The sequence below is a fragment of the Bufo bufo genome, chromosome 2, assembly GCF_905171765.1.
Source record: "Bufo bufo chromosome 2, aBufBuf1.1, whole genome shotgun sequence".
NCBI classification, from domain to species: Eukaryota; Metazoa; Chordata; class Amphibia; order Anura; family Bufonidae; genus Bufo; species Bufo bufo.
The window spans coordinates 2956440-2974282 of NC_053390.1; the positions used below are offsets into that span (position 1 = coordinate 2956440).

The 17843-nt window shown below is 45.9% G+C and overlaps 1 protein-coding gene across 1 annotated transcript; it reads left to right on the plus strand.

Annotated features, from left to right (window-relative positions):
- The first annotated feature begins 3340 nt into the window (after positions 1-3340).
- On the plus strand, positions 3341-15947 carry LOC120992257 (endonuclease domain-containing 1 protein-like). The gene is made up of 2 exons (XM_040421113.1): positions 3341-3640; positions 15408-15947. The coding sequence occupies exons 1-2, from the start codon at positions 3341-3343 to the stop codon at positions 15945-15947; spliced, it is 840 nt and encodes a 279-aa protein (XP_040277047.1).
- The last annotated feature ends 1896 nt before the right edge of the window (positions 15948-17843 follow it).

Here is a 17843-nt window from a genome sequence, read left to right on the forward strand (position 1 = left end):
CAGTGTTCTACACCCCTATACAGGCACAGTGTTCTACACCGCTATACAGGCACAGTGTTCTACACCACTATACAGGCACAGTGCTCTACACCGCTATACAGGCATAGTGTTCTACACCGCTATACAGGCACAGTGTTCTACACCCCTATACAGGCACAGTGTTCTACACCGCTATACAGGCACAGTGTTCTACACCGCTATACAGGCACAGTGTTCTACACCACTATACAGGCACAGTGTTCTACACCGCTATACAGGCACAGTGTTCTACACCGCTATACAGGCACAGTGTTCTACACCCTTATACAGGCACAGTGTTCTACACCGCTATACAGGCACAATGTTCTACAGCGCTATACAGGCACACTGTTCTACACCGCTATACAGGCACACTGTTCTACACCGCTATACAGGCACAGTGTTCTACACCGCTATACAGGCACAGTGTTCTACACCACTATACAGGCACAGTGTTCTACACCGCTATACAGGCACAGTGTTCTACACCACTATACAGGCACAGTGTTCTACACCGCTATACAGGCACAGTGTTCTACACCACTATACAGGCACAGTGCTCTACACCGCTATCCAGGCACAGTGTTCTACACCGCTATACAGGCACAGTGTTCTACACCGCTATACAGGCACAGTGTTCTACACCGCTATACAGGCACAGTGTTCTACACCGCTATACAGGCACAGTGTTCTACACCGCTATACAGGCACAGTGTTCTACACCCCTATACAGGCACAGTGTTCTACACCGCTATACAGGCACAGTGTTCTTCACCGCTATACAGGCACAGTGTTCTACACCACTATACAGGCACAGTGCTCTACACCGCTATACAGGTATAGTGTTCTACACCGCTATACAGGCATAGTGTTTTACACCGCTATACAGGCACAGTGTTCTACACCGCTATACAGGTACAGTGTTCTACACCGCTATACAGGTACAGTGTTCTACACCGATATACAGGCACAGTGTTCTACACCGCTATACAGGCACAGTGTTCTACACCACTATACAGGCACAGTGTTCTACACCCCTATACAGGCACAGTGTTCTACACCGCTATACAGGCCCTCTGCAGACAGGAAATAGGCGTTTTTTAATGTGATTCGCCACAAATAAATTCGCTCATCTCTAGTTGTCACCCACCTTTATCTGTTCTCACCCGTCTTCATCTGTTCTCACCTGTCATGTGTTCTTACCCGACCTCATGTGTTTTCACTCTAATTCATGTGTTCTCTCCAGTCTTTATGTGTTCTTACCCGTATTCATCTGTTCTCACCCATCTTGTGTTCGGGTGAGAAAACATGAAGACGGGTGAGTAAACATGAAGATGGGTGAGAACTTGGCTGATGTGCAATGGGTTGAGGTCTGATCTGTTCTCACCTGTTTTTATCAGCCAACTAGTCTGAGCCCCAAGTCATGCAGCAGTCACTTATGCTTTTTGATGACTTTGCTGGTGCAGTTTTCGTGGGCCACCCACCTAGCCCTGCCCCAGAAGTGACAGAGATTGAGTGTCCTGATGCCCAACCACTTAGGTTTGAGGATGAGGACGTTCAGGAACCACCTCAGCACTTCTCCGATGACGAAACACAGGTGTGAACTGCTGGGGCTTTCTGCAGTGTGCAGACCGACAAGGAGGGCAGGGGTGAAGACTGGGTGGAAGATGATGGGGAGGATAATGAGGTCCTAGACCTCACATGGCATTCAGTTCATGCCAGTGATGTGTGCTGTTCGGAGGAAGAGGTGGTGGTCACGCAACGCCAGCTGCACAGCAAAAGAAGGAGCAGGGTGCAAGAGCAGAGCAGCTGCCCCCCAGCCAGTACACCTGCTACTGCCCAAAACGCCAAGAGACATAGCACACCAAAGCCAGCAGAAATGAGGTACCTAGTGTGGAAGTTCTTCAGGCAGTGTGCTGACGACAGGACATAGGTGATTTGCATGCTGTGCAGCCAGAGCCTGAAGCGAGGCATAAATGTTCTCAACCTGAGCACCACCTGTATAGTCCGGCATCTAACTGCAAACCACGAGCTGCAGTGGAGTAGACACCTCAAGAATCACAAAAGATTAGAGGCTCCTCCTGCACCCTCTTCTGCTGCGATCTCAACCTCGTCCTCTCCCTCTGGAGCGACAGGGGCACCTGCCACCTCGCAAACAGACGATGGGACAGCAACACCATTACCAGTGTCACCGAGCATTTCCACACTGTCCCAGTTGTCCATCCCCCAAACACTGGAGAGAAAGAGAAAAGCACCCCCCTACCCACCAGCAATCCCTGGCCCTGAAAGCCAACATTTCAAAATTCATGGCCTTTGAAATGCTGCCATTCTATCTGGTGGAGACGGAGAGTTTTAAAAATGACGGCAGCTGTCCCACAGTACGTGGTTCCCAGCCGCCACCACTTTTCCAGACAGGACGTTATATCTCCCTAACTGCCCACTGGGCAAATGTAGTGGCAGCTGGGCCTCAGGCGGACATCGATTAGGCGCATGTCCTACTTTCACCGATTGCTGGAAGTTTCTCGGTTGCCTCCTACTCCGCTTTCTTCTCCGGTGCCTCCTCTACCGCCTCTTCATCATGTCAGCGCAACACCTGCACCACCAACTTTAGCATAGCCAGGGGGAAACGACAGTAGGCTGTTCCGAAACGCCTCTATTTGAGGGAAAGACCCTACACTGCGCAGGAGCCAAGTCATTTCCCAATCCACATTTGTTTGCTGGGTAATTGTCCTGTTTTTACACCCACTTTGGGGCCTTTTGCAGCCATCTAGCCCTTTCTATGACTTTTTTACAGCCATTTTACAGCTCCAAAGTTTGGGTCCCCATTGACTTCAATAGGGTTCATTGTTCGGGGTCAAGATCGGGACATGAACTGAACTTTGAAACAAAGTTTGGTCAAACCCGACCATCCACCGGTCCGCTCCATCACTAGTCTTCATGTGTTCTCCTAGCCCTCAATGGAGAATCGGTTCTTCCTTTCTGTACCGTCCACTTCCTGGACTCCCATCTCTTAGATATGTAAGTTTGATATGTTTGATATGCCATAAATATTTTAGTTTGTTTTACCCCCTTTAAGTTTTACTTTTGTCCCTTGGGATTGGTTCAGTCTGACATGGTGGACATCGGACCAGAAAAGGCTGTGCACCCCTGATCTGTAAGGACGGCTGGTGGGCATATATTTAGCGGTGTTTTTCACCTTTGCTCGCACTCGTGTAGGCTGAGAACTTCTTCTGTTTGATCATCTGCTGTTTTTTTCCCCTTGACCTTGGCTATCACTCAGCATATTAATAAGCTTCGAGGTCTTCAGTCTTTATATTTCAGCATGGCATTTCTTAGGTGTGCTCTCGTCCTCCTTGTTCTTTGCTCTGGGGTGTTCAGTGAGGTGCTTCAAAGCTTCACTGATGTCCCAGGCTGCCAGAAATTCTTCTATACGGGGCAGGAGCCATTAGGTCTGGCCTCTAATAGTACTGCCAATATATGTCAGCGCCTGCAAGGGGCTTACCACTATGCCACCCTCTACCACCTCCTGGCACGTGTGCCTATCTACTCAGCATACATCTTGGAGGTTTCCACAACATCTCGCCCTGATATCTCCTCCAGCAACTGGTACCTGGAGCCAATGGTAAGAGCTGAAACCTCCTGAAGATGTGTTCCACCTGCACATCTGTAATTATGACTTAGGGAGCTGCCACCCGTTCATGTTTTTTGATCCAGTTTTCAAGCCGAAACCGGTGCATTCAAAAGACAAAACGTCATAGCTACTTTTAAAGGGGTTGTCTCATCTGAGACCTTAGGGGCATATTGCTGGGGTGCTTTGGGGGCCCTCTGCTAGATATAGGTGTGGGTCTCAGAAATGAGACTCACACCTGTCTGATATTGGGGGCATATCACAGTGAGCGTGTGTGGCGGCACCATCCATGCTCAGTCCACGGCTGCCCTCATTACAGCTAGGGTTAATAGAGAGCGTAATGCTGGCCATACACAGTGGATCAAACGGCTCGTAAACATGGCTGCTATCGTCCACAGTGCCACCCTTCTCCAGGGGTTGTGCCTATTATTCAGGGGAACAGAACTGCAATACCAGTCACAACCTTTAGATAGTTGTGGCACTATTCTACATGTCTCCTGCTCGCCTCCGGTTCTGGTGGACTTTTCTGATATGACAACTCCTATAATGCATCATACAGTATATAGTAATCTCCTGAGCTCCCTCTAGTGGTGGCTGTATATATCTGTATATAGTAATCTCCTGAGCTCCCTCTAGTGGTGGCTGTATATATCTGTATGTAGTAATCTCATGAGCTCCCTCTAGTGGTGGCTGTTTATATCTGTATGTAGTAATCTCCTGAGCTCCCTCTAGTGGTGGCTGTATATATCTGTATGTAGTAATCTCCTGAGCTCCCTCTAGTGGTGGCTGTATATATCTGTATTTAGTAATCTCCTGAGCTCCCTCTAGTGGTGGCCATATATATGTGTATGTAATAATCTCATGAACTCCCTCTAGTGATGGCTGTATATATCCGTATGTAGTAAACTCCTGAGCTCCCTCTAGTGGTGGCTGTATATATCCATATGTAAAAATATCCTGAGCTCCGTCTAGTGGTGGCCATACATATGTGTATGTAGTAATCTCCTTAGCTCCCACTAGTGGTGGCTGTATATATCTGTATGTAGTAATCCCCTAAACTCCCTCTAGTGGTGGCTGTATATATCTGTATTTAGTAATCTCCTGAGCTCCTTCTAGTGGTGGCTGTATATATCTGTATATAGTAATCTCCTGAGCTCCTTCTAGTGGTGGCTGTATATATCTGTATGTAGTAATCTCCTGAGCTCCCTCTAGTGGTGGCTGTATATATCTGTATATAGTAATCTCCTGAGCTCCCTCTAGTGATGGCTGTATATATCTGTATGTAGTAATCTCCTGAGCTCCCTCTAGTGGTGGCTGTATATATCTGTATGTAGTAATCTCCTGAGCTCCCTCTAGTGATGGCTGTATATATCTGTATGTAGTAATCTCCTGAGCTCCCTCTAGTGGTGGCTGTATATATCTGTATTTAGTAATCTCCTGAGCTCCCTCTAGTGGTGGCCATATATATGTGTATGTAATAATCTCATGAACTCCCTCTAGTGATGGCTGTATATATCCGTATGTAGTAAACTCCTGAGCTCCCTCTAGTGGTGGCTGTATATATCCATATGTAAAAATATCCTGAGCTCCGTCTAGTGGTGGCCATACATATGTGTATGTAGTAATCTCCTTAGCTCCCACTAGTGGTGGCTGTATATATCTGTATGTAGTAATCCCCTAAACTCCCTCTAGTGGTGGCTGTATATATCTGTATTTAGTAATCTCCTGAGCTCCTTCTAGTGGTGGCTGTATATATCTGTATATAGTAATCTCCTGAGCTCCTTCTAGTGGTGGCTGTATATATCTGTATGTAGTAATCTCCTGAGCTCCCTCTAGTGGTGGCTGTATATATCTGTATATAGTAATCTCCTGAGCTCCCTCTAGTGATGGCTGTATATATCTGTATGTAGTAATCTCCTGAGCTCCCTCTAGTGGTGGCTGTATATATCTGTATGTAGTAATCCCCTGAGCTCCCTCTAGTGGTGGCTGTATATATCTATATGTAATAATATCCTGAGCTCCCTCTAGTGGTGGCTGTATATATCTGTATACAGTAATCTCCTGAGCTCCCTCTAGTAATGGCTGTATATATCTGTATGTAGCAATCTCCTGAGCTCCCTCTAGTGGTGGATGTATATATCTGTATGTAGTAATCTCCTGAGCTCCCTCTAGTGGTGGCCATATATATCTGTATGTATTAATCTCTTGAGCTTCTTCTAAAGGTGGCCATATATATGTGTATGTAGAAATCTCCTGTGCGCCCCCTAGTGATGGCTGTGTATATCTATATGCTGTAATCTCCTGAACTCCCTGTAGTGGTGGCTGTATATATCTGTATGTAGTAATTTCCTGAGCTCCCTCTAGTGTTGGCTGTATATATGTGTATGTAGCAATCTCCTGAGCTCCCTCTAGTGGTGGCTGTATATATCTGTATGTAGTAATCTCCTGAGCTCCCTCTAGTGGTGGCTGTATATATCTGTATGTAGTAATCTCCTGAGCTCCCTGTAGTGGTGGCTGTATATATCTGTATGTAGTAATTTCCTGAGCTCCCTCTAGTGTTGGCTGTATATATGTGTATGTAGCAATCTCCTGAGCTCCCTCTAATGGTGGTCATATATATGTATGCAGTAATCTCTTGAGCACCCTCTAGTGGTGGCTGTATATATCTGTATGTAGTAATCCCCTGAGCTCCTTCTAGTGGTGGCCGTATATGTGTATGTAGTAATCTCCTGAGCTCCCTCTAGTGGTGGCTGTATATATCTGTATATAGTAATCTCCTGAGCTCCCTCTAGTGGTGGCTGTGTATATGTGTATGTAGTAATCTCCTGAGCTCCCTCTAGTGGTTGCTGTATATATAAGTATATAGTAATCTCCTGAGCTCCCTCTAGTGGTGGCTGTGTATATCTATATGTAGTAATCTCCTGAGCTCCCTCTAGTGATGGCTGTATATATCTGTATGTAGTAATCTCCTGAGCTCCCTTTAGTGGTGGCTGTTTATATCTGTATGTAGTAATTTCCTGAGCTCCTTCTAGTGATGGCTGTATATATCTGTATGTAGTAATCTCCTGAGCTCCCTCTAGTGGTGGCTGTATATATCTGTATGCAGTAATCTCCTGAGCTCCCTCTAGTGGTGGCTGTATATATCTGTATGTAGTAATCTCCTGAGCTCCCTCTAGTGGTGGCTGTATATATCTGTATGTTGTAATCTCCTGAGCTCCCTCTAGTGATGGCTGTATATATCTGTATGTAGTAATCTCCTGAGCTCCCTCTAGTGGTGGCTGTATATATCTGTATGTAGTAATCTCCTGAGCTCCCTCTAGTGGTGGCTGTATATATCTGTATGCAGTAATCTCCTGAGCTCCCTGTAGTGGTAGCTGTATATATCTGTATGCAGTAATCTTCTGAGCTCTCTTTAGTGGTGGCTGTATATATCTGTATGTAGTAATCTCCTGAGCTCCCTCTAGTGGTGGCTGTGTATATCTGTATGTAGTAATCTCCTGAGCTCCCTCTAGTGGTGGCTGTGTATATCTGTATGTAGTAATCTCCTGAGCTCCCTCTAGTGGTGGCTGTATATATCTGTATGTAGTAATCTCCTGACCTCCCTCTAGTGGTGGATGTATATATCTGTATGCAGTAATCTCCTGAGCTCCCTCTAGTGGTGGCTGTATATATCTGTATGTAGTAATCTCCTGAGCTCCCTCTAGTGTTGGCTGTATATGTGTGTATGTAGCAATCTACTGAGCTCCCTCTAGTGGTGGTCATATATATGTATGCAGTAATCTCTTGAGCACCCTCTAGTGGTGGCTGTATATATCTGTATGTAGTAATCCCCTGAGCTCCTTCTAGTGGTGGCTGTATATAAGTGTATGTAGTAATCTCTTGAGCACCCTCTAGTGGTGGCTGTATATATCTGTATGTAGTAATATCCTGAGCTCCTTCTAGTGGTGGCTGTATATATCTGTATGTAGTAATCTCCTGAGCTCCCTCTAGTGGTGGATGTATATATCTGTATGTAGTAATCTCCTGAGCTCCCTCTAGTGGTGGCTGTATATATCTGTATGTAGTAATCTCCTGAGCTCCCTCTAGTGGTGGCTGTATATTTCTGTATGTAGTAATCTCCTGAGCTCCCTCTAGTAGTGGCTGTATATATCTGTATATAGTAATCTCCTGAGCTCCCTCTAGTGTTGGCCATATATATGTATATGTAGTAATCTCCTGAGCTCCCTCTAGTGGTGGCTGTATATATCTGTATGTAGTAATCTCCTGAGCTCCCTCTAGTAATGGCTGTATATATCTGTATGTAGTAATATCCTGAGCTCCCTCTAGTGGTGGCCATATATATCTATATGTAGTAATCTCCTGAGCTCCCTGTAGTGGTGGCTGTATATATCTGTATGTAGTAATCTCCTGAGCTCCCTCTAGTGGTGGCTGTATATATCTGTATGCAGTAATCTCCTGAGCTCCCTCTAGTGGTGGATGTATATATCTGTATGCAGTAATCTCCTGAGCTCCCTCTAGTGGTGGCTGTATATATCTGTATGTAGTAATCTCCTGAGCTCCCTCTAGTGTTGGCTGTATATGTGTGTATGTAGCAATCTACTGAGCTCCCTCTAGTGGTGGTCATATATATGTATGCAGTAATCTCTTGAGCACCCTCTAGTGGTGGCTGTATATATCTGTATGTAGTAATCCCCTGAGCTCCTTCTAGTGGTGGCTGTATATAAGTGTATGTAGTAATCTCTTGAGCACCCTCTAGTGGTGGCTGTATATATCTGTATGTAGTAATATCCTGAGCTCCTTCTAGTGGTGGCTGTATATATCTGTATGTAGTAATCTCCTGAGCTCCCTCTAGTGGTGGATGTATATATCTGTATGTAGTAATCTCCTGAGCTCCCTCTAGTGGTGGCTGTATATTTCTGTATGTAGTAATCTCCTGAGCTCCCTCTAGTAGTGGCTGTATATATCTGTATATAGTAATCTCCTGAGCTCCCTCTAGTGTTGGCCATATATATGTATATGTAGTAATCTCCTGAGCTCCCTCTAGTGGTGGCTGTATATATCTGTATGTAGTAATCTCCTGAGCTCCCTCTAGTAATGGCTGTATATATCTGTATGTAGTAATATCCTGAGCTCCCTCTAGTGGTGGCCATATATATCTATATGTAGTAATCTCCTGAGCTCCCTGTAGTGGTGGCTGTATATATCTGTATGTAGTAATCTCCTGAGCTCCCTCTAGTGGTGGCTGTATATATCTGTATGCAGTAATCTCCTGAGCTCCCTGTAGTGGTAGCTGTATATATCTGTATGCAGTAATCTTCTGAGCTCCCTCTAGTGGTGGCTGTGTATATCTGTATGTAGTAATCTCCTGAGCTCCCTCTAGTGGTGGCTGTGTATATCTGTATGTAGTAATCTCCTGAGCTCCCTCTAGTGGTGGCTGTATATATCTGTATGTAGTAATCTCCTGACCTCCCTCTAGTGGTGGATGTATATATCTGTATGCAGTAATCTCCTGAGCTCCCTCTAGTGGTGGATGTATATATCTGTATGCAGTAATCTCCTGACCTCCCTCTAGTGGTGGATGTATATATCTGTATGCAGTAATCTCCTGAGCTCCCTCTAGTTGTGGATGTATATATCTGTATGCAGTAATCTCCTGATCTCCCTGTAGTGGTGGCTGTATATATCTGTATGTAGTAATCTCCTGAGCTCCCTCTAGTGGTGGCTGTATATATCTGTATGTAGTAATCTCCTGAGCTCCCTCTAGTGGTGGCTGTATATATCTGTGTGTAGTAATCTCCTGAGCTCCCTGTAGTGGTGGCTGTATATATCTGTATGTAGTAATCTCCTGAGCTCCCTCTAGTGGTGGCTGTATATATCTGTATGTAGTAATCTCCTGAGCTCCCTCTTGTGGCTGTATATATCTGTATGTCATAATCTCCTGAGCTCTCGCTAGTGGTAGCTGTATATATATATCTGTATGTAGTAATCTCCTGAGCTCCCTCTAGTGATGGCTGTATATATCTGTATGTAGTAATCTCCTGAGCTCCTTCTAGTCGTGGCTGTATATATCTGCATAGAGAGTGCCCAGCCTTTTCTTTGTTATATATATATATCTGTACATAGTAATTTCCTGAGCTCCCTCTAGTGGTGGCTGTATATATCTGTATGTAGTAATCTCCTGAGCTCCCTCTAGTGGTGGCTGTATATATCTGTATGTAGTAATCTCCTGAGCTCCCTCTAGTGGTGGCTGTATATATCTGTATGTAGTAATCTCCTGACCTCCCTCTAGTGATGGCTGTATATATCTATATGTAGTAATCTCCTGAGCTCCCTCTAGTGATGGTTGTATATATCTGTATGTAGTAATTTCCTGAGCTCCTTCTAGTGGTGGCTGTATATATCTGTATGTAGTAATCTCCTAAAATCCTTCTAGTGGTGGCTGTATATATCTGTATGTAGTAATCTCCTGAGCTCCCTCTAGTGGTGGCTGTATATATCTGTATGCAGTAATCTCCTGAGCTCCCTCTAGTGATGGCTGTATATATCTGTATGTAGTAATCTCCTGAGCTCCCTCTAGTGATGGCTGAATATATCTGTATGTAGTAATCTCCTGAGCTCCCTCTAGTGGTGGCTGTATATATCTGTATGCAGTAATCTCCTGAGCTCCCTGTAGTGGTAGCTGTATATATCTGTATGCAGTAATCTTCTGAGCTCTCTTTAGTGGTGGCTGTATATATCTGTATGTAGTAATCTCCTGAGCTCCCTCTAGTGGTGGCTGTGTATATCTGTATGTAGTAATCTCCTGAGCTCCCTCTAGTGGTGGCTGTGTATATCTGTATGTAGTAATCTCCTGAGCTCCCTCTAGTGGTGGCTGTATATATCTGTATGTAGTAATCTCCTGACCTCCCTCTAGTGGTGGATGTATATATCTGTATGCAGTAATCTCCTGAGCTCCCTCTAGTGGTGGATGTATATATCTGTATGCAGTAATCTCCTGACCTCCCTCTAGTGGTGGATGTATATATCTGTATGCAGTAATCTCCTGAGCTCCCTCTAGTTGTGGATGTATATATCTGTATGCAGTAATCTCCTGAGCTCCCTGTAGTGGTGGCTGTATATATCTGTATGTAGTAATCTCCTGAGCTCCCTCTAGTGGTGGCTGTATATATCTGTATGTAGTAATCTCCTGAGCTCCCTCTAGTGGTGGCTGTATATATCTGTATGTAGTAATCTCCTGAGCTCCCTCTAGTGGTGGCTGTATATATCTGTATGTAGTAATCTCCTGAGCTCCCTCTTGTGGCTGTATATATCTGTATGTCATAATCTCCTGAGCTCTCGCTAGTGGTAGCTGTATATATCTGTATATAGTAATCTCCTGAGCTCCTTCTAGTCGTGGCTGTATATATCTGCATAGAGAGTGCCCAGCCTTTTCTTTGTTATATATATATATATCTGTACATAGTAATTTCCTGAGCTCCCTCTAGTGGTGGCTGTATATATCTGTATGTAGTAATCTCCTGAGCTCCCTCTAGTGGTGGCTGTATATATCTGTATGTAGTAATCTCCTGACCTCCCTCTAGTGATGGCTGTATATATCTGTATGTAGTAATTTCCTGAGCTCCTTCTAGTGGTGGCTGTATATATCTGTATGTAGTAATCTCCTGACCTCCCTCTAGTGATGGCTGTATATATCTGTATGTAGTAATTTCCTGAGCTCCCCCTAGTGGTGGCTGTATATATCTGTATGTAGTAATCTCCTAAAATCCTTCTAGTGGTGGCTGTATATATCTGTATGTAGTAATCTCCTGAGCTCCCTCTAGTGGTGGCTGTATATATCTGTATGCAGTAATCTCCTGAGCTCCCTCTAGTGATGGCTGTATATATCTGTATGTAGTAATCTCCTGAGCTCCCTCTAGTGATGGCTGTATATATCTGTATGTAGTAATCTCCTGAGCTCCCTCTAGTGGTGGCTGTATATATCTGTATGTAGTAATCTCCTGAGCTCCCTCTTGTGGCTGTATATATCTGTATGTCATAATCTCCTGAGCTCCCTCTAGTGGTGGCTGTATATATCTGTATGCAGTAATCTCCTGACCTCCCTCTAGTGATGGCTGTATATATCTGTATGCAGTAATCTCCTGAGCTCCCTCTAGTGATGGCTGTATATATCTGTATGTAGTAATCTCCTGAGCTCCCTCTAGTGGTGACTGTATATATCTGTATGTAGTAATCTCCTGAGCTCCCTCTAGTGATGGCTGTATATATCTGTATGTAGTAATTTCCTGAGCTCCCCCTAGTGGTGGCTGTATATATCTGTATGTAGTAATCTTTTAAAATCCTTCTAGTGGTGGCTGTATATAAAGTACAGACCAAAAGTTTGGACACACCTTCTCATTCAAAGAGTTTTCTTTATTTTTATGACTATGAAGGCATCAAAACTATGAATTAACACATGTGGAATTATATACATAACAAACAAGTGTCAAACAACTGAAAATATGTCATATTCTAGGTTCTTCAAAGTAGCCACCTTTTGCTTTGATTACTGCTTTGCACACTCTTGGCATTCTCTTGATGAGCTTCAAGAGGTAGTCCCCTGAAATGGTCTTCCAACAGTCTTGAAGGAGTTCCCAGAGATGCTTAGCACTTGTTGGCCCTTTTGCCTTCACTCTGCGGTCCAGCTCACCCCAAACCATCTCGATTGGGTTCAGGTCCGGTGACTGTGGAGGCCAGGTCATCTGGCGCAGCACCCCATCACTCTCCTTCATGGTCAAATAGCCCTTACTTTCAAAGTTTTCCCAATTTTTTGGCTGACTGACTGACCTTCATTTCTTAAAGTAATGATGGCCACTCGTTTTTCTTTACTTAGCTGCTTTTTTCTTGCCATAATACAAATTCTAACAGTCTATTCAGTAGGACTATCAGCTGTGTATCCACCTGACTTCTCCTCAACACCACTGATGGTCCCAACCCCATTTATTAGGCAAGAAATCACACTTATTAAACCTGACAGGGCACACCTGTGAAGTGAAAACCAGTTCAGGGGACTACCTCTTGAAGCTCATCAAGAGAATGCCAAGAGTGTGCAAAGCAGTAATCAAAGCAAAAGGTGGCTACTTTGAAGAACCTAGAATATGACATATTTTCAGTTGTTTCACACTTGTTTATGTATATAATTCCACATGTGTTAATTCATAGTTTTGATGCCTTCATAAACATGAAAATAAAGAAAACTCTTTGAATGAGAAGGTGTCCAAACTTTTGGTCTGTACTGTATATATATATAAAAAGCAGAAAGGTCAGCAGCACTCTATAGGTGCAATTCCACAGAAGTCCCCGGACCAGGAACAGTAAGGTCGAAGTGATGAAAAACGGGCAGCACTCCGGTCTTTTGATGAAAATTCAGTGATGTCTATTACAGCCCAAAGCAATGCAGCATTTCAGCTCTCAATGGAGCCTTTGTCAAGCTGGTGAACATAGTGCTCTCAACACATCTAAATAAGTGAATCTCATCAATGTGACATAATTGCTCATTAGAACAAAGTTACAAATATAGGTATAAAACATAATAAGAAATTTCATTACAGTGTATTGATGCACATAAATCACAATAGTGTTTACATAGTTTACAGAATTACAAAGTAAAATTGATCCCACGTCCATATTTCAATGTTACATTTCATAATTATCACTAATCACCATATAAAGTGCATCTGTGCTAAAGTTACAAATCAATTAGAAAAATTAAAAAAGAGGACAAACCCACGTCATGAAATCTCATACATGTGATCCAATCTTGGCGTCCCTTGTTGGGTACTGCGCAGGCGCCGGTATGTATCCTGGGATCGCGAGAGTCCCCGAAATCCCACGCATGCGCACCATGCGCCTGCACCAAGTGCTTCTACGCCGGCGCCGGTATGTATCCCAGGCCCGCGAGATCTCCCCACATCCCACGCATGCGCACTACGCGCCCGCATTGGATGCATCGATTTCAATGGCTTTAAGCCATTGCGCATGACCAGAAGATCAGGATCCAATATTGTTGTCACTCTGTGACCATGGTAACCACACTCATATGCAGCACAAGGGAGCAGGCGTCACACATAGCCGGTTGATGTCTACAGTGATACACACATTGGGTATTAGCCCAAGCGTATAATCTCCGTCGTGACAGTGAAACTAAGGCGAGTCATCGTCCATGTTCTCAACCACGACACCTCCGGCTCATATGACAATTAATGGGGGTCGTGTGTGGTCGTGGATGCTTCACACCGGCGCATGCAACACATTTCTGGGTGCAAGAGCCTGTGGGGAACAGAGGACCGGGGGACCTCAGTGTCACCTGTCCCCCGCTCCCTCACCCACCAGCCACTACACGACCCCTCTGCCCCATTAACAAACACTGCAAAACCACATGTTTTATACCTATATTTGTAACTTTTTTCTAATGAGCAATTATGTCACATTGATGAGATTCACTTATTTAAATGTGTTGAGAGCACTATGTTCACCAGCTTGACAAAGGCTCCATTGAGAGAGCTGAAATGCTGCATTGCTTTGGGTTGTAATAGACATCACTGAATTTTCATCAAAAGACCAAAGTGCTGCCCGTTTTTCATCACTTATATATATATAATCTTCAGAGCTTCCCCTAGTGGTTGCTGTGTATGTGTGTGTATGCAGCCGGCTCCTGAGCTCCCTCTAGTGGTGGCCATATATATGTATATGTAGTAATCTAGTGGTGGCTGTGTATATATATATATATATAATCTTCAGAGCTCCCCCTAGTGGTTGCTGTGTATGTGTGTGTATGCAGCCGGCTCCTGAGCTCCCTCTAGTGGTGGCCATATATATGTATATGTAGTAATCTAGTGGTGGCTGTGTATATATATATATGATCTTCAGAGCTCCCCCTAGTGGTTGCTGTGTATGTGTGTGTATGCAGCCGGCTCCTGAGCTCCCTCTAGTGGTGGCCATATATATGTATATGTAGTAATCTAGTGGTGGCTGTGTATATATATATATATATATATATATATAATCTTCAGAGCTTCGCCTAGTGGTTGCTGTGTATGTGTGTGTATGCAGCCGGCTCCTGAGCTTCCTCTAGTGGTGGCCATATATATGTATATGTAGTAATCTAGTGGTGGCTGTGTATATATATATATATATGATCTTCAGAGCTTCCCCTAGTGGTTGCTGTGTATGTGTGTGTATGCAGCCGGCTCCTGAGCTTCCTCTAGTGGTGATTGTCAGAATTTTATCAGTATGTCTATAGATTTTGAGTTCTGACTCCCGTGAAGATCTATCATGGGAACATTCAGCATATTGTATATCGCAGTGGGACATTCACTGGAAGTGCAGAAGCTTTGGTGCTTTGTGTATAGCAGATCTTCCTGGTAGTTTTCAGGTGTCTAGAGCTGCCTCTTCTCCCCATCATATTTTTTTCCATATTTTTCTAGGACACATCTTTTGTCCCATCCTCGTTGACTGGTGTCAGGATTACACCTAAACATCTGCCGGCCGAGGATCTTCTCTCCTTATAAACGGCTTTTCAGCAGAACTTAGCATAATTGAATACAATACAGTATCTAGTGAGTGCAGTAATCAACAACATATAGTTCACACCAGCCGTGGTACAATCTAAGCTCAATCGCCCAGTTCCGTGGGAGCCTCTATGTTCTGGGCTCCATTGATGGTTGCATGGGATGGCTGTGTGATCCAGATATCTTACAGCTTTACTTTCTTGTTCTCTTTCCAGTTGGGTGGACTCCCCCAGAAGGATATGCTTCAGCCCTCAAACAGTGAAATGCAGCTGAACCTGGATGATGTGCTAGAAAGTCAAGCAGTCAATGATGATTACAGGAACTCTGGCTACAGTCGTGGTCACGTGAACCCTAGCGGGCACCACAGCAGTGCGTCCCAGCTCTCCACATTCACCTACACAAACATGGCGCCCCAGGACGCAACATTCAACAGTGGAACCTGGAATGCCTATGAAACTTTTCTTCGAGACAAGATCCTGACAACCTGTCAACAAACCCATGTCCTCAGTGGAGTCATCATCTCTGGATCCCATCCTGGGGAGGGCAAGTGGCTACGAAACCGAGTCAATGTCCCCACCTTCTACTGGAGCGCATTCTGTTGTGTGAAATCCGATGGAACTAGGAGGGCTGAAGGAAGATTAGGTCGGAATCAAAGTCCCTATGACACGGTGACCAAGACAATCCCCGACCTGGAAGCCATCCTGAGCAAGGAGTATGGAGCACAGGTGTCACTGTTTGCTGGAGGCTGCCAGTGAGATGTAAACATCCCCACCAATCAACTTCTACAACATCATGGCCGAGCAGAAACCTAAACATGACAGTCCCACTGCCCAAAAAAACAAGGGGTCCAGGAAGCTAAGTTTTAGGCTACATGAAATTAAAAAACAAAAAAAATGTCTAGTACAGTAATCACTTCATGAGATTTTGGAGACAGGTCCCTGTCAGGGAACTCATGAAGGTCTGCCGACCTCTTACCATATCAGGTTTGACTATGGCAGCCTAAATCTCAGCTTCTGGGACCACTGTCACTATGACCTTGTGCTAAAGGGGCCTGTTTTATGGTTATTAATCACCTCTCCTCCCCCTTCCATTTTCTGCCATCAGGAGAACCCTTGTGTGAACAGTGGAGAAGCTTTGGGAAAGCCCATGGGTGGCAGCGACCTTCTCATCTCATCACCGCTCCTCTCTTGGGGTCTCCTCTCTGATCTATACTGCTCCAGTGTTACAGTCACCATCTCAATAAACCAGTCTCTAGCAGCGATTGTACGGAGTCCTGTGGTTTGTGCCTGGAGGATTGACTGGTGTCACAGTCACCGTCACGCCGTGTACGGTGTCAAAGCCCCTCCCCGTGTACAGAGTCATAGCCCCTCCATGTGTACGGCATCAGTGCCCCTCCCTGTGTACGGCGTCAGAGCCCCTCCCTGTGTAAGGCATCAGAGCCCCTCCCTGTGTACGGTGTCAGAGCCCCTCCCTGTGTACGGCGTCAGAGCCCCTCCCTGTGTACGGCGTCAGAGCCCCTCCCTGTGTGTTGGTGTCAGAGCACCTCCCCGTGTACAGTGTCAGAGCCCCTCCCCATGTACAGCATCAGAGCCCCTCCCCATGTACAGCATCAGAGCCCCTCCCCGTGTACAGCATCAGAGCCCCTCCCCGTGTACGGTGTCAGAGCCCCTCCCCGTGTACGGTGTCAGAGCCCCTCCCCATGTACAGTGTCAGAGCCCCTCCTCGTGTACAGTGTCAGAGCCCCTCCCCATGTACAACATCAGAGTCCCTCCCCGTGTACAGCATCAGAGCCCCTCCCTGTGTACAGAGTGAGAGCCCCTCCCTGTGTACAGAGTGAGAGCCCCTCTCCGTGTACAGAGTGAGAGCCCCTCCCTGTATACAGCATTTCTGCCCCTCCCCGTGTACAGCGTCCGAGCACCTCCCCGTGTACAGATTCAGAGCCCCTCCCAGTGTACAGAGTGAGAGCCCCTCCCCATGTACAGAGTGAGAGCCCCTCTCCGTGTACGGTGTCAGTGCCCCTCCCATATACAGAGTGAGAGCCCCTCCCCGTGTACAGAGTCAGAGCCCCTCCCCGTGTACAGAGTGAGAGCCCCTCCCCGTGTACAGTGTCAGAGCCCCTCCTCGTGTACAGTGTCAGAGCCCCTCCCCATGTACAACATCAGAGTCCCTCCCCGTGTACAGCATCAGAGCCCCTCCCTGTGTACAGAGTGAGAGCCCCTCCCTGTGTACAGAGTGAGAGCCCCTCTCCGTGTACAGAGTGAGAGCCCCTCCCTGTATACAGCATTTCTGCCCCTCCCCGTGTACAGATTCAGAGCCCCTCCCAGTGTACAGAGTGAGAGCCCCTCCCCATGTACAGAGTGAGAGCCCCTCCCCGTGTACGACATCAGAGCCCCTCTCCGTGTACGGTGTCAGTGCCCCTCCCATATACAGAGTGAGAGCCCCTCCCCGTGTACAGAGTCAGAGCCCCTCCCCGTGTACAGAGTGAGAGCCCCTCCCCATGTACAGAGTGAGAGCACCTCCCCGAGTACAGATTCAGAGCCCCTCCCGGTGTACAGAGTGAGAGCCCCTCCCGGTGTACAGAGTGAGAGCCCCTCCCCGTGTACAGAGTGAGAGCCCCTCCCCATGTACAGAGTGAGAGCCCCTCCCCGTGT

Bases quoted from the DNA above. Each gene is read 5' to 3' on its own strand.
- LOC120992257 (XM_040421113.1), top strand. From the start codon at position 3,341: ATGGCATTTCTTAGGTGTGCTCTCGTCCTCCTTGTTCTTTGCTCTGGG. The intron at 3,641-15,407 runs GTAAGAGCTGAA...TTCTCTTTCCAG, and splicing joins ACTGGTACCTGGAGCCAATG to TTGGGTGGACTCCCCCAGAA.